The following is a 21,080-nucleotide window of genomic DNA, read 5'->3' as shown; positions in this document are numbered from 1 at the left end:
GCCCCCTATGATTTTAAATAGTTTGAGTTAATACACCACAAGGATTTAGAATTATAGCACACTTTATGCAACCTATTTCTGGTTTGCTGAAATTAGCCCATTTGAGAGAATTGGCTTGTGACTATAAAAAACTGCTGGGCCGCAAAACAAACTACTTCTGGGCTATAGGCGAGGACGAATTTTATTAGCATGATTAGCTAAAAGATCGACAGGCAGGCAAGAGTGAACTTGATGGTCTGCGATGGATATATACATGATAAACATATTTTGTATAACCTTGATACTAAAACAGTAAAAAATAGTGTCAATACCTTTTTCAGAGTTTCAAATTCAAGCAGCGTGTTATTGTGGCTAAGGCTGAAGTTATTATTTTGAATATAATTAGAATGCGTAGGTGTACTGAACGTGACGATCGGGCCAGAGCGCACATATTGCTTGCCTCTAAACGCAGCGACTTGTTAGTGGAAGGCGTCTGACACTCTGACAGACATAATATTTAATGGCTTTGCAAACACACACTCAAGTCTAATAGAACTGCATGAACTGAAAATTTGATTTTTTTAATGCTTATTTTTATTCACTTGAGTGACAGTCAGCACGGTATTTTCACTTAAAAGCTTTTCTTGTAACATAATTGTCCATTTTATGTGAAATCTGTCTCGAGATAAATGGTTAAATAATACCCCCACCTCCTTCAGACTTCAGATAGTGGAGAGCCAAATTGCTAAATCAATTCTGGGTTTGAATTTCTACATTTCTCTGGCTTCCTCTTACATTCCAAAATTATAAAATCAGATTAATTGAGACAAGGAAAGGACAATAAAGCCAATACAATGCCCTCTAGTGGTGTTTACTGTTATTACAATAAAAACTGCTCATTTATAGGTCCGATTTTTATCAAAAAAAAATAATTATGATGATGATTTTTCTACATGTGCACTCCAACCAGGGGTCTATCATGTCCCTCCCTCAGCTCACCGAAGACCCTAACAAGGGTAACCGGTATCAAAACTGGATACGGATAGATGTTTGCTCGAGGGGAACAAAATCTTGCACTCCACTGATTGCATCGAGTAGCTTCGTAGTCCTGCCTGGTCTCTCTCTTGTGCTCAAGGTCAGGGCAAGTCACGTCCAAGTCGGGAGCTTTCTAAAGTCTCATCTCTTTGAAGCTGACATTCCAGCTCGAGCAAGTGGCCGGGAGGCCACACACTCGGTGATTCAAAGTCAGCGACTGTGTGATGGCCCTCAACTTTGTCTTTGTACTCATCAGGGATTCTTTCACCTTTTCAAGTTCCACAAAAGAAGAAATGACGAATGAAAATCTATACTGAAGAGTGGCTTTCTTTGAAACGCACATGTAATGGTTATTGAAGATCTGATTGATGCTATCTTTGAATTAGCTATTGAATTTTTTACCGGCCTGTGATTGGTCGGGGAGCACCTCCCGCCCCCACGTCGGTTTGGATAAGCCGCTTCGCACCCTCACGAGGACGAGCGATGTAAAAAATGTATGCGCGGATGAATCATTTGCGTCGGTGTATGCTCATAATTTTTTTCTTTACTAAAACATTCAAATTTTTACTTTCTTCATAACAGCCATCAGAAAAAGCAACAGACGAAAATTTCTCTTTGATACAATGTTAACAATCAATTTTTAATGTGCAAAAACTTTCCCTCGTTGAGTTATGGCATTTGTTCACGTCATTATCATTTTTTTTTTCCCTGGTGGAGAATCATTGAATTATTATTCATCTTCATGACTGGTTTAGTGGGAGAAAGTTGTAATTCTCTCCATAATGGCTCATTCGTGCACTATTATTAAAAACATCGAATTCGTCGATCTATGATAGCTTTTGTTATTTGTGCTACGTACTATTGTATTGCTAACTCAAGGTTGAATTTCAGGCGAATTCTTATTTAGTGAATCTCTTATTTTTATTTCTAAGAAAAGTCACTTTTTACTGCCTAATCGGAGTCACTGGCTCCGCCCACAAGTCCGCTACTTTTTAAGAGGATTTCAACTATATTTTTCATCAGAGTTTTTCGTGTTCTCACAATTGACAACCAAACGACACAGAAATGCTACTCCGTCAAAGCCAAACTTAAGTAGAGCTGCAAGGTTGTTGGATGCACAAATCACATCTGAGCCATCTTGGAATCTTTTTTGTCTGTGATGGAAGCAGCCCAGCTTTTGTTGGCAACATTGTTGCCGTCCGTGGAAACCACTAGAGCGAAGGTTTATTTGCAGACAAAGCCGATTTCTTCCAACTGCTGTTATTAAGTGAGAATGAAGTGTGTAGTTAGTTTCGCTTTTGACCAAAACATTTCACGGGCATTGTACTCGGATTTAATTGAATTAAGTGGAGCCTCCTTTAAAGTTAGTCTAAGGACATTTTCCTTTATGCAGCTTGGAAATATTTATATGAAGTCTATTTAAGTCGAGCCAAGTATTTTTCTTTCTGTTTATGTTCTTCGAAACGGCAACAATTCACTGCGGGTGTTGTGTACTTTAATGTCGTCAAAGTGCCGCTTCCCTGCTTTTGTAAACAAACATTAACGCAATTAATGTTGCGGCTCCAGCCAGACAATGACAAAAGATGACGCAATGATGTGTGTGCATAGTATTTAGAAAATTTATTGTGGACTGAAATTTTTTTCACATTTTCATGAACTACAATCCACAATAAAATAGTTCGAACAATTATTTTAATTTTTGAATTTAATTAACATTTAAGTTTTCTCGTAATTAAATATTTTTTAATTTTTTTTTAAACTTAATTATAAAAAAAATTAAAATCCTAACTCGTTGGCTATGTTAAAAAATTTTTGGTGTGCCCGCTGCGAAGGTGCCGGTGAGTGCATAAGATCAGAGAATGACTGATATCTTGTCAGTCACGCATCGGCTCTCTCTGATTGGTTGTTTTTCCTCAGGCGCTGTGGTTTAAAAATCAAATCAGATAGCTGGACCCAGAGAGGTTTTTTTTTTCCACAAACCATTTCACCAATATAAGTTTGTAGTGACAGTTTTAACCAAAATATCCAAATTGAATTATTTTTTCACCTGGGAACTTTATTTTATAGACACGATCACTGTGTCCTGTTTTCTGGAATAACATTCCCCACTTCTAGGAAAACGGAAATTACCTCCATCCACCCTTTTGCTTTAATCTCTGCTCCACTTAAGGCCATCCACGTGATATATTTCTTTGTAAAAAAAAATTTCACTTTAGTTTTTCATCATGTTTTTTTTGAAAACCCCAGATCAGTCTTTATTTAGTATCTTTGAAAATATCTGAATTTAAGTTGTGGGTGGGGGTGGGTATTTGCACATGGAGGAAACCTTTAGGTAAATTTTAAAGACTCTAATTCCCTTAAGTACCGCCTCGCTTCATATCTTCCTTCCTGCTCCTGCTGCACTCATTACCACTGGAAATGATGCAGTACAGTACATGCAGGAGAAAAAAAAAAAAAGGCAGGGTGTGGGGGTCTGGCTCAGTGGGTGGGAGACAGACGAAAAAAAAAAAAAAAATCATGGTGGTATCTGTTTTCCCCAGTTGCTGCCTCTGGCTGTCTTCCCTGCTTGTCTCTGCTTATAAGCTGCAGAAATATTTTAGTTGGGCTCCATATTGCTTTCGTAGGCACTGTACTTAAGAGTCACGTTTACTATTAAGATTTAGAAGCTGGGATGAGTGTGCGAGTCATGATATATATGATCCCCTTCCAAAGAACCCCCCTGATAGGTTGCAGACGACAACATCCTCTTGCATTCTAATACATAAATATCCAAATTGTAGCATATACTATTTTTACCCATTGTTATTCAAATTATTATTATTCAAACTGGGATTATAAAACCCTTTTTCACACTGCACTTAGTAGAGGACGATCCCAGCTGACAGTAGGTGGGGGACACCCTGAAAAACGATTTCGGTAATAATAATAATTCGAATAATGGCCACAGTTTGACCCTGAAAGCGATGGATGCAATTTCAAATGGGTATCATTTTAATGATGAGTGCAAAATATTGGATGAGTGAAATTATAGATGTCAGGATAACATCAGAGGGGAGAGGAGGAGAATCCGGCCAGTGGAATTAGGATTTAGTTGTCTCATATGTGCTCCTGTCATTGAGATTTATTGCCGTGTTTGAGGAGAACATTCTGTATGTTCTCCTTCGCTAACATATTTATGTTTCTGTGCACACACACGCATCGGAGGCAATCTGAAAACGTTACAAGCAGTTGCTTCCGTCTGCCGACTGTACGGCCCCGGCATCACGCGTATGGTGTTCATGCCGCCAATTGAAAGAAGTGAAATATTCTGTAATCTAAATGTAAATGGAAGGTAAATTTACCGGCGGCTTCCGTGTAATTACCGATGCCGCAATTTATCGAAAATGTGTTTGTGGAAGAAAGAATATTATCTAGCAACTGTTTTTTTTTTTTTTTTTTTTTTTAATTATACAGAAAATCCTGGAATGCTTAAAATGTTTCATTTATTTATTTATTTATTTATTTTACCTTACCTTACTAGTGTCAGTGAGAACTGAGATGTGCTGGAACGCTTTTTAAAAAAAAATATATTTATTTATTTATTTATTTATTTATTTATTTATTTATTTATTTATTCATTTATTTATTTTATTCATTTTATTTATTTTACTAGTGTCAGTGAGAACTGAGACGTGCTGGAACGCTTTTTAAAAATATATATATATTTATTTATTTATTTATTTTACCTTGCTAGTGTCAGTGAGAAATGAGACATGTTGGGATGCTTTTTAAAAAATATATATATTTATTCATTTATTTTACCTAACTAGTGCCAGCGAGAATTGAGACGCGTCCTTTTTTACCATCTGATGTTTATGGATGTCGTATATCACGAGCGAGGGAAGAATACAAAGAACACATGAGCGTACAAGAGAAGAAAAAAAAAAAGATTTATGTTGTGTTTTGATGAATATAGGGGTTATGTGAACTGTCGGCGTGTGAAAAAGATCAAAACATAAAAGGGAGTATCATACTTGTGTTGCTTCACACACGCTCAGGCTCTCGATGCTGCGGCAGGCTTGGCATCACGAGTCGGCAGGTCATCTCTTCTCAATGAGTTACTCCGCCCCCCCCCTGCTGTGTTGTCTTTTCATGCCAAATTTTATATTGCGGCAATAATAGACGATGATGATACTTCATATGCTCAAGACTAAAGAAGGCAAAAGAAAAAAAAGTTAATCTTTGCTGATGTCTACTGTGACTTCAGTCCTGAAGTGTTGAACATTAAGAAGCCATTTTAATACCCTTTGACAGCAATTCATTTCCTCCTCCATGATTCATATGCTACCTGAAATGTAATCAGCATATATTCAGCTCCAGAAAAAAGTATTGTAGCATCACCAATGCAAAATAACTTCCCTTTTCGGATTAAAATATTCAATTTTATACTTGTCATCACAACTGCACAGTAACAGGATTATTATTATTAATTAATGCCTCCACCGACATTATTTGTACATTTTTTGTGTGTGTGACAAAGTGTTTGTGTGTTCCACCTCCATCGCTGACGGGCTTGTTTGCCTTTTTCAAAACCTCATTAAAAATGCTACGCCTGAGATCAAAAGGTAGAATGGCAGAAATCACATGACTATATTTTCCCTTGTTTGCGACTACAGACAGGTGGTTTGATACGGCCATTTTGACTATTTAGTGAAATGCCCGCCGAGCTGAGTAAATAATAGATGAGTTCTCCTCGTGATGCCTTTGGTCGGTCCCATCGGACGCTTCAGGCAACACACTTTGTTCAGCTAATTTGAGTCAAACGGGAGAACACACAAGAGTACGCTCAACTTTAGTTATTGTGCTACAATGCGGCGATGAAATGTGGTTTTAGAGGGAGCAGCCCCCCCCATGGTCCAAAAAACATGCAGCAGAGGAGTAGATGAAAGCGTGGGGAGCCATAGCTCATTTTGGGGAAGCCCGTAACCGACCTGGCTATGTGCCCGTCAGCGCTCGGAGGATAAGTGAAGAGTCATGGATGCGGTTAAAATTGTGTTTGGCAATCCGAACATCACTGACGGTCACTCATATAAAAAAAAATGCCCTTGAGGTAGAGTTCACAGACTCAGGTGTGATGACCGACTTATGAAGAACTTAAGTTGACTTGGAAGAAAATTTCCCTGCAAAAAAATTGCCAATTGGACTTCTGTCATAAAAAAAAGGGTCCAAGGATTGAGCCTTGAGGGATCCCACAAATAACACAGTTCCTCCAAGGAGAATTTTCTGTACCGGCTCCTTATAGAATTTAAAATTATATATAAAATTAAGTTACTATATTTAAAATCCTTCTTAAATACGAAGCTCTCCATGACCAGGCACCATCGTACCTTAAAGAGCTTCTGTTGGATTATCAACCGATTAAAACACTCCTCACCCAGAGCTTACATTTACTTATGATTCCAAACTTTTTTTTTTCTAAAGTAAAACGGGAGTCCAAGTCTTTAGCTACCAGGCTCTTCTCCTGTGGAATCATCTTCTCGACACAGTCCAGAGGATTTTAGTCAAGGGTAAACTCGAACAGTTCCTTTCTGGTGAATCGTATAGTGAAGGATTACAGGCTTGTCCTGGCTCAACTTTGAGTCATCCCGAGACTAGCGAGGATCTCAACTGATGCACCAATTTTTCTTCTCTCTATCCTTCTCACGTCATCTGAAATATCATCTGAAAACATGGACTGCATGGATGACATAACAAGCCTTGACATCCTCACAAATGGAGACTTGATATCTTCTTCTTTCCACTTTAGCGCCCACATGGACATGTTTTCATCCCAACAAAGTCACGTTGGCCGTGAATTAATCCGAGGCTAGACTCCAATGGTGCCTATCTTCTTAGTGGCGGCAGACTGTGGAGCCGGAAAAGCAGCGCAATGACCACTTTAATTGAATCAGTCTCAGTTGCTTCCCAACGGCTGCTTTCTGGACCGTCTGCTCTCCTCTTTTGTTTTCATTCAACGTTTACTTGTGGTCCTACTGTCTTCTCGAGAAAGCTTTTGTTTTTTTTAATGTGCATGTGTGTGTTGGTTCCTGTTTTAATGTGCATGGCTGAGGCTGGCTGGCTGGCTAGCAAGCAGGCCGTTTAATTTAATCTGGTCATCATGGTGACTTGAAATGATTTGCGGCTGACCTCAGCACTCCGACTCAATGTACTACTCGGGTGCGGCGTTTGTGTGTTTGTGTGTGTGCGTGTGTGTGTGTACAGTATAAAAAAGCGTGTCAAGGAGCAAGCGTGCCGTATGTCAATACAAGCATGTTATGCGAAGATAGACGATAAATGTAATAGTGGGACACGGTCCCACCTTGACTTGTTTTTCAGAAAAGTACACACACAAACAACACAACACACACACACGTATATATACACACTGTTACACACTCATGCACATACGCTTATACACTCAAGTACACACATACACATACACTTGTACACTCAAGTACACTGGTACACATAGATGTACACATGCACAAGCACACACACGCATACACAAACATACACACACACACACACACACAAACATACATAAACACATACACACACACACATCCACATACGCTTATACACTCAAGTATACACACACACATACGCTTATACACTCATGTACACACATACACACACACACACACAAACATATACATATACACACACATACACACATACAACACACATACACACATATAACACACGCACACGCACACACTTTTCTATTTAACCTTCAGTTTGAATTTATTGAAGTAACCTTCACTCTCATAAACAGCCCACGAGGCTCCTTCTCGCTCTTTCTCATTCACACACTCACACACACATTCATACAAATGCGCGCACACACACACACACGGACACACTGCTTATTGGATTCATAACTAGGAAACTCCTATCCCTCTTCTCTGTGTGCAGGATGAGAGGTGATGAAATGAAATTCTCCCACAGAAAAGCTTTGCACTTACCTGGGATTTAGGAAAGCTCTCGTAGGTCTCGCTCTCTCGGCTCATACACACATACACACTCACACACACCCCGCAGCCAGAAGTTGCTGTACACTGACAGAGCGAGAGGAGAATTCCGAATAAGTGAAGTGAGCGCAAGGGAACCGGCGAGGGATTAAAAACGGCTCCGTTAGGAATGGTGTCACAGGGCCAGGAAGTGGAAGGCGAGACGGGGGCGGAGAGTTTGAGAAGAATTTGATCCATCTGTCACTCAAAAGTAAAAAGGAGTACTTCTTTTGATAAAGTAGATTTTTTTTTTGGTGCAGTTGCAGGAAAAAGTAGGTGTGGATCCAGGATAGAGTCACACAAAGAAAATAGAAAGTTGATATTTTACATTCTACAGTTCAGGTATTGTGGTCCCGTTATTCTAATGCTGATAACTTGGTTCAAGGACTTTTTTTTTTCCACGCACTCTTTGGCAAATGTTCCTATTTTGCTATACAGTGACAAGAGTTCTTTTCACGATATTATAAAGAGATTGTGTAAAATGAATGTTGTGTGCCAAGGTTTCTTCGTGCATGCATGTGTGCATTTTTCCTGTAAGCGCTAATTTATAATTAATCAATGTCAGTGACCCAGAATTGCAGCGTTTTGTGTCTCAAATGTGAGCCTACTCAACCATCTTTCCCTCACTCCCCCCCCCTCCCCCCTTTTGGGAATTGTCTATTTTCGGACCCTCATGTTCTATGACAGCTTTCACACAATCCTCCATGGCGCTGACATTGTGAAAGGTGCACAAAAGCACAACAACACACTTAGTTTATGTGCGTGTATTTGTGTGTGTGTGTGTGTGTGTGTGTGTGTGTGTGTGTGTGTGTGATGTAGATGTAGATAGATATAGATATGTTTAGATATATATAGATATACAGAGACTCTCCATGCCACGCTTGGATAAAAAAAATATATTATATTTATATTATAATATTTATTTATTTATTATTCATTTTACTTTTATATATATATATATATATATATATATATATATATATATATATATATATATTTATTTTTTTTTTTTTTATCCAATATATATATATATATATATATATATATATATATATATATATATATATATATATACAGAGACTCTCCATGCCACGCTTGGATAAAAAAAATATATATATATATTTATTTATTATATTATAATATTTATTTATTTATTATTCATTTTACTTTTATATATATATATATATATATATTTTTTATCCAATATATATATATATATATATATATATATATAGAGAGAGAGAGAGAGAGAGAGACTCTCCATGCCACGCTTAGATAAAAAAAATATATATTATATTTATATTACATTTATTATTAAAAAATATATATATTATATTTATATTACATTTATTATATATATATATATAAAATTTATTTATTTTTATTTTTTTCATCCAAGCGTGGCGTGGAGAGTCTCTGTTGCAAAAGCTCAGTCTCTAAAAATGTCCCCAATCTCACTTTTCTTCTCTTTCAATTACTATAATACAACTAAACGGGCCAGGGCAATCCACTTCTTTCTTGGCAATCACGCCACGCTGTGTGGTTCAATAAAACATGTGGCGCGTGAAAACTTCTTCTGCCGATAAGAACACCAGGGATTGCTGTTTTTCCCATTACGAGGTTCGATCCCAACATATGCAGATAAGAGTCGCTGACTGTAATTTGGTCGCGTTCCGCTGTGGTGTGCGGCGAGCTTAAGAGTCGTGTGTGAAGAGAGGATTGTGTATTAAGACACACACACAGACAGTTGTGCAGAAACACACGTTAGCGACACTTAAATGTCAACCCATGGCAGAGTAACTCATGAACTAATTACACTCGCTGACATTCGTCTGGCTATTTCGTGGAATTTCGAAGGCGACCTGGCAGAATACGTGACCAGGCCAATGCCAGAGAGGATTTGTGTTCACTATATAGAGCGCACACACACACACACACACACGTGTCGTCCTCGCTTCACTTCACTAAGCTACTGACTTGCCAACACTTACATCACACATACGTTTGTTGTGCTCCATCTCAACAAAGCAAACACATTTTGTCCAACTTCATTCTCCACAATCAAATCACTTCAAGTCCTAAAATAAATTACACATAAATTTCCGTCAACTCCTATTTGATTTATTTTTTTTTTTTCTCAAATATCATCCTACACGACAGCATATGCGGGATCCTTCCCTCTGCTCAAGTTGAAGGACATCAGCAAGGGCGTGCAATGTAATTATTCATTTTTCTCTTCCGTAAGGCCGTGCTCTACCCTCGATAGGTCGGAGGTCACTGCTCTCGGTTTGGTCACATAGCAATTAACCTTCGTGCGCTGTAAGGAAAAAACACTCGCTCATACACACACGCACATTAAAATATCTCATACACACATTCATGAAGGTCAGTTGTAGCAAATGGACTATTTTTCCTGTTCATTATAAAAAAAATGAATCAAACAAACGCAACAATAGAGACTCTAAAAAAAAAACGCCGTTGGATAAATCATAGAAATTTTAGTATCATTTACAGACTGTTCACATAACGCACATTATTTACGGTGTGATTTTTTTTTAATCCTATTGCAGCTTCTGCAAGTGTGCATGAAGTGCTTTCTTCAAAAGACATTGTGTCATGCGCGCACACACAAAATGAAATTCTAATATGTGATATCTGCAAGCCATCAATTATTTGCACCTTCCGGGACGACATTGCTTACTCGCTTCCATTTTTCCATGAGTCTTTCAAATATGCTGACACGTTCACATGCACGCGCACCCACTTACATTTAAATAGCGTGAAAGTAAAGCAACACAAGAGATTTGGAACTCTTAAACGTTGTACTTAAGCTCCTCCCACATTTGAAATTGGGTGAGATTGTAAACGAGCGTGAACGTTCGCCATGGTGATGGATTTGAGTCGAATCACTGCTCCCCCTCGTTTTATGTGTGTGTGACAGCAGCAAATCTATTTTTTTTTCTAAATGTTTCATAATATACACATTTGGAAATTATAATACATAATAGAATCCCACGGAATAGCAAACAGCAGTGTTTTTTTTTCTTGCTTTACAGACATGAGAGATTAGCGTAGGAGACAATGAAGAATTCTTTTTCCTATTATAAACCTAGAGTAACGCGTCTTATCAGCTCTGACAGGATGTATCCTTGTGTTCTCTTCTGAGGAACGCAAGATAAAGAATTGGAGAATGGTTCCGAGTTGCTGGATTTTTCTAATTATGTTGCAAGGTTAGGTCTAATTAGGTTGCAAGCTAATCAGAGGATAGCATTTTACTGAATTGGGGAGAGTAGCCACAAATTGGAGTTAAGAGAATTAGAGCTGTCAAATTATTTGATTCTCAAAATAATCAATTAATTGAAATCCTCGGTGTTTTGCCTTTTAATAATTCTCTGATTTCTTCATGACAGCAGACTGATTATCTTTTGTGTTTTGATAAAAAAAGACATTTGCAAAAATCTGCTTACAACTATTGAGCCAGTAATTTAATTAATTTCAACAAGGCTAGTGAGTTGAGCCAGTAATTTAATTATTTTCAACAAGGCTGACGAGTACAAAATCAATCCCGCTCGTGTGATATTTCTTAATTATTGTTTAGTTTTTTTATCACTAAATAAATTGGTCAAAAGTTTTTCGTAATATAGCTTAAAACAAAATACTGTTATCTAATTATTCGATTAATCGGCGGAATAATCGAGAGAATAATTGGTTCTAAAAATAAAATAATAATAATAATAAATAAATAAAAATAAAAGTGGTCTTCTGAATAATTGCTTGGCTAAATTTTCAGTAAAAAAAAAAAAAAAAACTTTGAAAACTTGACTCCACTGTAAGTTCGCCAAGACCTTGGCTCCATTTGATTTTTTTGAACATCGCAATTATGATCAGTGTGACCAACTAGGCAACCCGAGCCATGCCTGCGTTCACGCTTGTTACCATGATTCTGATCTAAGAGCCCTGCTGGCACGTCATTATCTTTCACCAATCTGTAGTCCACGTCGGGGCATTGTCTCCCACTGGGCCCTTTTAATGAGATCAAATGCCTTCCGCTCATTAGCACATTTGGGCCTTGTTAACTTTATAATAAAAAAACAAACGGGCGATAGACATTTTCCGAATCACCGTCAATCATTCTTCGTTTTCCCTCCACCAGCAGAAAGAAATCTCACCTGCGATGAGGTTCTCATTCTGCTCGCCTTCCACTTCTGCGTCAGCGCTTTCTCCCGGCGTCAGCTCTTTCGCTCCAGCGAAGGTAAGGCTGAGGAGACGGAGCGAAAAATCCTGTCGGCCCATTCAGCCTCGTAATGGCGCTGACGATTACCCCGCAGTCACAGGGGGAGATGAGCGGTGTGGACGCTCGCCATTTGCACAGCACAGCTGTTTGTCAAGGATACCATTATACGCAATGACATGGATACATGGCAGATTTTAATCTCTAATCTGTCGGCGCGGCGGCCAAAATGCCTTTTGTTCGCTCGCATTCATCGGGAGGTAAAAAGAATGTCATGAGCTGGAAGCCAAAGGAAGTGAGAGGAGGCGAGTAGACAATCAAGGCCTGTTTCCAGAAGAGAGCATAAGGCCATTGTTGAACAGATGAACAATATGGTGTCCTGGTCGACCTACATTTAGTCTTTATTTATTTTAGAAATTATTCCCATGAGAAATAGCAACAAAAAATATCTGTATAGTGTTTTTTAACTGCGATCATTGGCGTAGCTAGAGGGGGGGCTGTGGGGGCACTGCCTCCCATCATGAAATATACTTAAAATGCCAGGCCAGATGTTTTTTTTCTGGATTTTTTTTTCTCACATTCCGAAAATAAGTAAATAAGAATCCCATTTGTGTGTTTTTTTTTTTAAATCTGCTAATTGGATACTCCGAGAATGTTTGCATAGTTCCTCCATTGCAGTAAAGGTCACAAAGAAGACTTGTTCGTCTATTTAGTCACGATTAGGTGTCAACTTCCATTACCGCGGGAAGATTCGACATAGCTTCGGAAGAACTTTTCACATGTGCAAATTCATTTTGACATTTTCAAAATGAGAGCACGAGCTTGTGTTAGACGCGATTCCCTCCCACTGCACATCCCCTTTTAAATGTCGCAAGATGTCTGCAGGTAAGCGCAAAATACTCAGTTGGTTTAAAAACTCTCCCTGGATTTCTCGGGAAACTCTTCAGAGGATTCATATCTTGAAGAGCAGCGTGTGTGTGTGTATGTGTGTGTGAGCAGACGAGAGAGAGAAAATGGTCTCTGTTTCCTTGCTATTGTACACAAAGATATTGATGTTTCTCTTCTGTTTATTGTTTATCCATTTTCACAGTATGGAAGCCTATTAAGCCACACTTAATAGCATGAAGATCAATCGGATCATCATAACAAGCAGGCGTGACAGAACTGGAAGAAGTCGAAATATGTATTTTGTAATTAATACAGAGTAGCCATCCAAATTGATAACTGCGGTCTAATCATCCTCATAGTGGTCTGTGCATTTTGCTGTTCCTCCAGACTCTGTCCATGGGCGTATTGGAATGAGACACTAATTGGCCTTTCAAACAACCTAGACAAAAAAAAAGGAAATGTCGTTTTCTTATCGGTCTTATGAACTCACCCTAGCAACAAACTTGAGGGGGGAAAATGGGAGCAATTATTGTCACAACGGTTTAACCAGGGGCAGTACAATAATGATGTTTCAATCAAATTTATTCTATCTATCTATCTATCTATCTATCTATCTATCTATCTATCTATCTATCTATCTATCTATCTATCTATCTATCTATCTATCTATCTATCTTTTTGCTTTTTTCTTTCCTTTTTTCTTTCTTTCTTTCCTTTCTTCTTTCTTTTTTCTTTCTTATTTTTCTTTCTTATTTTTCTTTCTTAATTTTCTTTCTTATTTCTTTCTATTTTTCTTTCTTTCTTATCCATCCATCCATCCATCCATCCATCCATCCATCCATCCATCCATCCATCCATCCATCCATCCATCTATCTATCTTTTTTCTTTCCTTTTTTCTTTCTTATTTTTCTTTCTTATTTTTCTTTCTTATTTTTCTTTCTTATATTTATTTCTTATATTTCTTATATTTCTTTCTATTTTTCTTTCTTTCTTATCTACCCATCCATCCATCCATCCATCTATCTATCTATCTATCTATCTATCTATCTATCTATCTATCTATCTATCTATCTATCTATCTATCTATCTATCTATCTATCTATCTATCTATCTATCTATCTATCTATCTATCTATCTATCTATCTATCTATCTATCTGTCTGTCTGTCTGTCTGTCTGTCTGTCTGTCTGTCTGTCTGTCTGTCTGTCTGTCTGTCTGTCTGTCTGTCTGTCTGTCTGTCTGTCTGTCTGTCTGTCTGTCTGTCTGTCTGTCTGTCTGTCTGTCTGTCTGTCTGTCTGTCTGTCTGTCTGTCTGTCTGTCTGTCTGTCTGTCTGTCTGTCTGTCTGTCTGTCTGTCTGTCTGTCTGTCTGTCTGTCTGTCTGTCTGTCTGTCTATCTATCTGTCTATCTGTCTATCTATCTATCTATCTATCTATCTATCTATCTATCTATTTTCTTTTTGTTTTCTTTTCTTTCTTTCCTTTTTTCTTTCTTTTTTCTATCTTATATTTCTTTCTCATTTTTCTTTCTATTTTTCTTTCTTTCTTATCTACCTATCCATCCATCCATCCATCCGTCAATCCACTTTAGTGCAGCCGTCGCAATTATCTCGTCACCATACTACCGGGCCCAATTTTCAGAATTACATACGACCCTTGAGACAAGACTAGAATCGCTGTATGCTTTATGTTTCAACTTCACTTGAGTTTGCTCAGCGAATTGAAAGTCTTTTCATTTACAGAAGAGTGGCCTGAAAAAAAAAAAACCAAAAGAACACACAAGATGAGATTTTTTTTTTTTTTAGGAAAGATTAAGTGAAGAAAAAGAAAGATGGCCCTAAGGAAGAGTCAAGTGAATCTTCTATCTATCACTTCTATTGGAACAGAGCGACAAGCGAACGAATGCCTTGAAGGTTAAACATTAAATGATTTCCCATTTTGCTACCATCCGCCCTCAGGTAGACATTAACGTTTTGGTTATGGACTTCAGTGGCAAAGCTCCCGAGGTAATACACACTCCGCGGCGTGCTGTAAAATTTAGCTTAGTATGCAAATGGAGCTTTGTGTTTTGAATGTAAGGAGCAAATTTTTAGGGGAGGTGATGTCATGCAACACTTCAATCTTTTGGCCCACTTTAGGGCACATGTGTTAACACACACACACACACACACACACACACACGCACAGTCGAGTAAAGCGATGTGTTCACACGAAGTAGTTACATATGTGCCACGCTTCATTTCTGCACCGCTGCATCTGTGTCGTGTCACAACTTTGCAAATGCGCTCGCCGTGGGGACACGAGTACTAAATTTGCACAAATCTTTTTTTTTTTTTTTTGTTTCAGCCGCTTGGCTGGAAGAATGGGTTTTGAAATGATAATGAATCTGCGGGCCAAGATCTCCAGCGTGTCGAGAGTTGAGGAATAGAAAAAGGCGGCACTGGAAACCAGAAGATTTCTTTTTTTTTTTTTCAAAATGGGAAAATTGATTTTAGAATGAATTATATTCACATAAAGTACAAGTGACTGTGTAAAAAAAAAAAAAAAAAGGACCGAAATACATTCAACTCTCATGAATTAATTTTTTTTTTCCAGTGACACAACCACATTCCAAAAAAAAAAAAAAAACACCAATCAAATTAAACGTGCAATTCTTTGACAGGGTCAACGGCGAATATAATTAACCACACGGGAGGATTGTTTTTAAATATGAAAGACTCTGACAGTAGTTTTTAATTAGCTTGTCATTCTTTACCACATCAGGGAATTCTTTCAAGGATGTTCACAAGACCCAGAAATTGTCATTATTTTAAATATATTATGAATTATTAGCTTCTCAGAAGCTAATTTGGCTTCCTCATATTTAAGAAACTTTCATCATAGATGTTTAGATCTATATTTAATGTTCTTCAATAATATTGCCGCATACAAAAAGCAAATATATTTGACAAATAACAAAACTTGAGTAAAGGATTGTCCCTCTCATATTTCTCTTCTTATCTTTGCAACAGCATGATTATCCCCACAATTTGTTTTGAAGCTCATTAAATAGCCACGATATAAAAGTCGATGACGACGTTTCCATTCCATCTGATTGCCGTTCAAAGTCTGGCCAAATAAAAAACATCCCTCAGTGTCAATTAAATCAAACTTAAACGCATAGATTGGAAATCCGAGTGTTGAGTCACACCAAATGAGATAATACATGCTCACTACGATACACGTGATGGGAGATGTTGATTAGTGGTGTCATAAACTTCTGGCTTAATCTTTATCACGACTCGGTGGTCACATGTTGACAAGACGAAAAAGGGTGAGGCAAGTCCATGTTGCAATATATAACAACGCAGGAGACAACCAAATAGTGCTTCAACATGACAGTGACAAGCGGTTTAAGTGAAGATTCCAAAATCGAGAGCGTGTCCCTGCATGCTCTTGGAGGACGTGGGGCACAAATGGCTTTGCCCCAGGAGCAGGAACCGCCGCTGTGTATTTTTGGGACGGGAGATTTGGGACGCTCCCTGGGCCTGAGAATGCTCCAGACGGGATGCAGGGTTGTATACGGCAGCCGAAGACCTCACAGCTGCGGCCCCTTGCCTCAAGGAGCTCAGGTGAAACTCACGCTTCGCGACGACCACCAAGAACGAATGACTGTGATTTACCTCGGCGAATATTTGTGCCACGCAGGTGATGAGCCATGAGGCGGCAGCTAAGGCAGCTCGACTCATCTTCATTTGTGTTCACAGAGAGCATTACACATTCATGGAGACGTTGGCACCTTATTTGGAAGGAAAGGTAAATTGATGGCTCGTGTGTTTATGTAATCATGCTACGTGCATAATATTGATATATATAATATTGATAACATTGATTTACTTTTACATAAATAATATAAATGATTTGTGCCTCATTTACTGCATTCAGGATACAGTCAGTGTGAGGTATATATTAAATAAATTGAAAAAATATTAAATAAATAAATAGAACAAATTAAATAAATTAAATAAATTAAATAGATAATTTAAATAAATACATTAAATCAATTAAATAAAATAATGGATTTTTTTTCTCATTCCCAGGTTTTGGTGGATCTTAGTAATAATTTGAAGAAAGACATGTATGCAGAAGCCAACGCTGCCTACTTGCAGAGGTCAGTGTATATTTTCTGTCTGGCATTCTAATTTTTTTTTTTTTTTTTTTTTTTTTTGGGGGTGTCCAGAGGTGAATGTACGGTTATATACTGTAAGCCCGCCATTTCACGACTATTGCGTTAGCCACTGTGGTTTACAGTGACGTGCCAGTTGTGAGTGCCTGTAGGTGTGCTAGGAATACTTTTGAATAATATATTGTGTTACTGTCTGCCATCTGTTCTGGATTTAAAATTGTATATCTATATTCAATAAGCTAACAACACTTTAATACTTCATGCAGTTTTTTACAACAAAATCCTCGATATACTGAACCCACAAAAACTGCTATAAACAACTCTTTGTGTATTTCTTAAAAACATTTCATGTCAGAAATGTCCCGCGAGCCCATTTAAAAAGAAACGAAACCTTCGACGAGACAACCCACCGAGTTTCGATCCAGTCGAAGTGGAGACATTGATCTGTGACATTCACACGCTTTCCAGTTCTATTTTTTTTTCCCCCACCCCTTTCTCTTTTTGAGAGGGGTGTTGAAAAAAAAAAAAAAGTCAGCTATAAAGTCTTTGCTGTGTGTTCTCCAGACTGGTCCCTGGAGCAAGTGTGGTGAAAGGTCTTAACACATTGTCGGCCTGGACTCTGCAGAATGGTCTTCTGACAGGAAAACAGGTGAGAGAGAAAATCAAGGTCAATACTATTCAATACGTTAGCAACAAGTCCTTGAAACAGAACAAAAAATAAAAAAGCTCATTGTGTTCCAGTCCAATCTCTTTTCACGAAGCCCAAAATTCTCCTATAGCATCTAAGAAGCCAATAGAAAGAAAACGATATTGATTTTTCCGTCTTTCCGTATCAATGCGAGCAAAAACGGGGGCGCCACTTGTAAAAACACACAAGCTAACACACTTTAGCATGTTACAAAGTTGAAAGACCAGTGTTTATTTCAGCTTTCGCTTCGCAGCTACAAAGGAAAAACACAAACATGTGGGAACCTCTGGAGACCAAACCTGAATCTGCCTCAAATCCTTCGCAACATAAACAAGCTGCATGCACACACACACATCCACAAATATCTTTCTACTTGCTGATACTACTGCGGTGCTCTATTTTCTTTCAAAAAAAAAAAAAAAAGGTGAATTGAGGTATCCTTCCACCAGTGCAACTATAGTTTATGGCGGATGAGTCAATCATGTCATCATTTTTTTTATTTTTTATGATCTAAGTGTGTCTAAGGTTTTTTTGTGTGGTGGGGAAGGGCGTCTGCGCCGTTGTGGGAGTGATTTCCTGGCTAATGGAAGCGTCTCACTTAATTTTCTTCAATTCACATGCAGAATAAGCGTAGCAATAAAACGGATGATGATAGCAAACCGCCTGGATTTGAAACTGATTCAACAGCGCCTCTGCTGGTCGGATGCAAACACTGCAGCCTATTTTTTCTTAATTGCTATAAACACCATTCAACAATTAATCGTCTAAAGAACAATTATGCACATGTTGATGATGTGCCGTTATTTACACTTAGCTGTGCGAATGGACTCTTTGACTTTTTTTTTTTTTTTTTTTTAATAGCGTGTGTGTGTGATTGTGTCACATTTATATTCCGATGGAGATTTAGTCTGTCGGCTGTCCCCCGCTGTTACGGCGCAGTAATGTAAGAAGACATGGCTGGCTGCCCGGTCCACTTACACACACCTGGGGGAAAACTGTTCAGTTGACTTGCCTGTCAAACTTGCCTCTCGGCCTCCAACACACACGCAGACACACACACACTTTTGTTTTTAATCACAGGTTTGATAATAAACTCCACGATACAAAATAACAATAAAAAAATTATATTTTTGCACTCAAACCTTGACGCTAGAGTGGAAATATTTGTGGTATCGGTACTTAGTATCGGTATACTTTTTTTTTCCTAAATGTATTAAAATCGAAAAACACAAAACATTTTAGCCTCTGAAAACAATCTGGCTTGTTTATGTTTTCGCACTTGACGTTCATCACCCTGCACTGTCCCTTCAAATCAATAAAATGAAACCAAAGTAATCACCTTATTATTAGTAGCTAACATAAAAAAACTACTTTGAGTCAATCTGCTCCCTCTTTACAAGTCCAAAACAAAAAAAATGGCAACAATAATTTATTTAAAAATCAATTTGACTTTATAAAAGACCGAACCGAGTCATTTGAAGCACACTTCATTTTAACAAAATAACACACAATTATTACTTTTTTTTCTAATTATGTAATCAAATCTCTCGCCAGGTTTACCTTTGCGGCAACAGCGCAGAGGCAAAGCAAGCCGTCGCTGAGGTGGCCACCAAGATGGGGCTAACAATTTTGGACAGGGGGTCTCTGTCCGCTGCCCAGGAGCTGGAGGACTTCCCCCTGAGGCTGTTCCCCGAGTGGAAGCTGCCTCTTCAAATTGCTTTGGGCCTCGCCGCCTTCTTCTATTTCTATCTGCTCATCAGAGACGTCATTTACGCTTACGTCGAGCAGAGGAAGGACATCTCGTATCGAATCATGGTGTCCCTAGCCAACAAGGTGAAGATTTTTGAGTTCACCGTGATGTGCTTTTTTTTATCTTCTGCCATTTTCCAGGTGTTTCCCATCGTGTCGCTTATCATGTTGGCGCTGTGCTACCTGCCCGGAGTTGTTGCTGCTTTCTTTCAGCTCTACAGAGGAACCAAGTACAAGTAGGGCATCAAATCATTTGAAGGAAATGACTCGCTACATTGCTTCATGTTAAATTTCTCGTTTTGTAGGCGATTCCCAAACTGGCTGGATCGTTGGATGCTGTGTAGGAAGCAAATGGGCCTGGTTGCTTTGGGTTTTGCTTTTCTTCACGTCATCTATACGTTTATTATTCCTATTCGCTACTCTGTGAGACATAAACTCATCTCCCGTGTGGTGGACGAGGTACGGGAAAGTTGCACGTTTACGAGAAATCTGTTCCTGGATGTTAAAGTTGTTCTTCCCCAACTCTCTGTCGCTTTAGATGAAGAACAACAAAACCACCCCCTTTGATTTTAATTATACAGAAGCATGGGGAACGGACTCGTTCTACGTCCTGGGTATTTTGGGCTTCTTTCTTTACGTTCTACTCGGCCTGACGTCGCTGCCCTCCGTGGGAGGCTCGCTCAGCTGGAGGGAGTTCAGCTTCGTTCAGGTCAGAACACACTAGCATGTTTTTATCGTAATAGAGGGAAAGAGTGAGCTGAAGGTTTGTTTATTTTATTATTTTATTATTTTATTATTTTATTATTGTATTATTTATTTTTATTTTATTGATTTATTTTAAATGTATTATTATTATTTAATTTAAGTGTCTTTGAAAGCCACTGAAAAACCAAATATTTTTTATTATTTTTATTTTATTGATTTATTTTAAATTTTTTATCATTATTTAATTTAAGTGTCTTTCAAAGCCACTGAAAAACCAAACGACAAGACCACCAAAACAAAAATTATATTTATAGTATACGTTACATAATATACATAATAAAAGCATTGTCAGAAATGATGTTTAATAATCTAATCTTATATAGACACGAAGCAGGAAGATATAAAGATAACAAATACTTTTTTTATCTTTTTTTCCCCCATTATAAAAGACAATGCAGTATCTACTGAAAATAAAACTGATAAGTTTTTTTTTTTAGGGTACCTCATTATCATTGTTCTCTTCCTGTGCTTCCTATCTGTAAAATCTCTTTTTAGGGCCTTTTTTTTTGGATAAAGCGCAATTATTTCCAAGTTTTTATCGGAGTTATTAAAG

The 21,080-nt window shown here is 38.0% G+C and overlaps 1 protein-coding gene across 3 annotated transcripts in view; it reads left to right on the top strand.

Annotated features, from left to right (window-relative positions):
* The window catches only part of LOC125975400 (metalloreductase STEAP4-like), a 43,660-nt gene that overhangs the window by 19,360 nt on the left and 3,220 nt on the right, over window positions 1-21,080 (top strand). Inside the window, exons 3-11 of one of the 3 annotated variants that reach the window (XM_049730969.2) lie at window positions 12,196-12,294; window positions 15,507-16,771; window positions 16,848-16,955; window positions 17,240-17,310; window positions 17,890-17,974; window positions 19,568-19,846; window positions 19,904-19,998; window positions 20,068-20,221; window positions 20,301-20,471. In XM_049730969.2, the coding sequence (XP_049586926.1) occupies window positions 16,535-16,771; window positions 16,848-16,955; window positions 17,240-17,310; window positions 17,890-17,974; window positions 19,568-19,846; window positions 19,904-19,998; window positions 20,068-20,221; window positions 20,301-20,471 (1,200 nt within the window). In that variant the 5' untranslated portion in view covers window positions 12,196-12,294; window positions 15,507-16,534. Of the gene's footprint in view, window positions 1-12,195; window positions 12,295-12,370; window positions 12,907-13,363; window positions 13,413-15,506; window positions 16,772-16,847; window positions 16,956-17,239; window positions 17,311-17,889; window positions 17,975-19,567; window positions 19,847-19,903; window positions 19,999-20,067; window positions 20,222-20,300; window positions 20,472-21,080 lie in introns of those variants that run through there. The other 2 variants (XR_011087343.1, XR_011087342.1) reach the window with 2 other exon arrangements.

This window comes from Syngnathus scovelli, chromosome 9 (assembly GCF_024217435.2).
Source record: "Syngnathus scovelli strain Florida chromosome 9, RoL_Ssco_1.2, whole genome shotgun sequence".
Taxonomy (NCBI): domain Eukaryota; kingdom Metazoa; phylum Chordata; class Actinopteri; order Syngnathiformes; family Syngnathidae; genus Syngnathus; species Syngnathus scovelli.
Note: the sequence above shows the minus strand (reverse complement) of the source record. Positions and strands in the feature narration are given on the sequence as shown.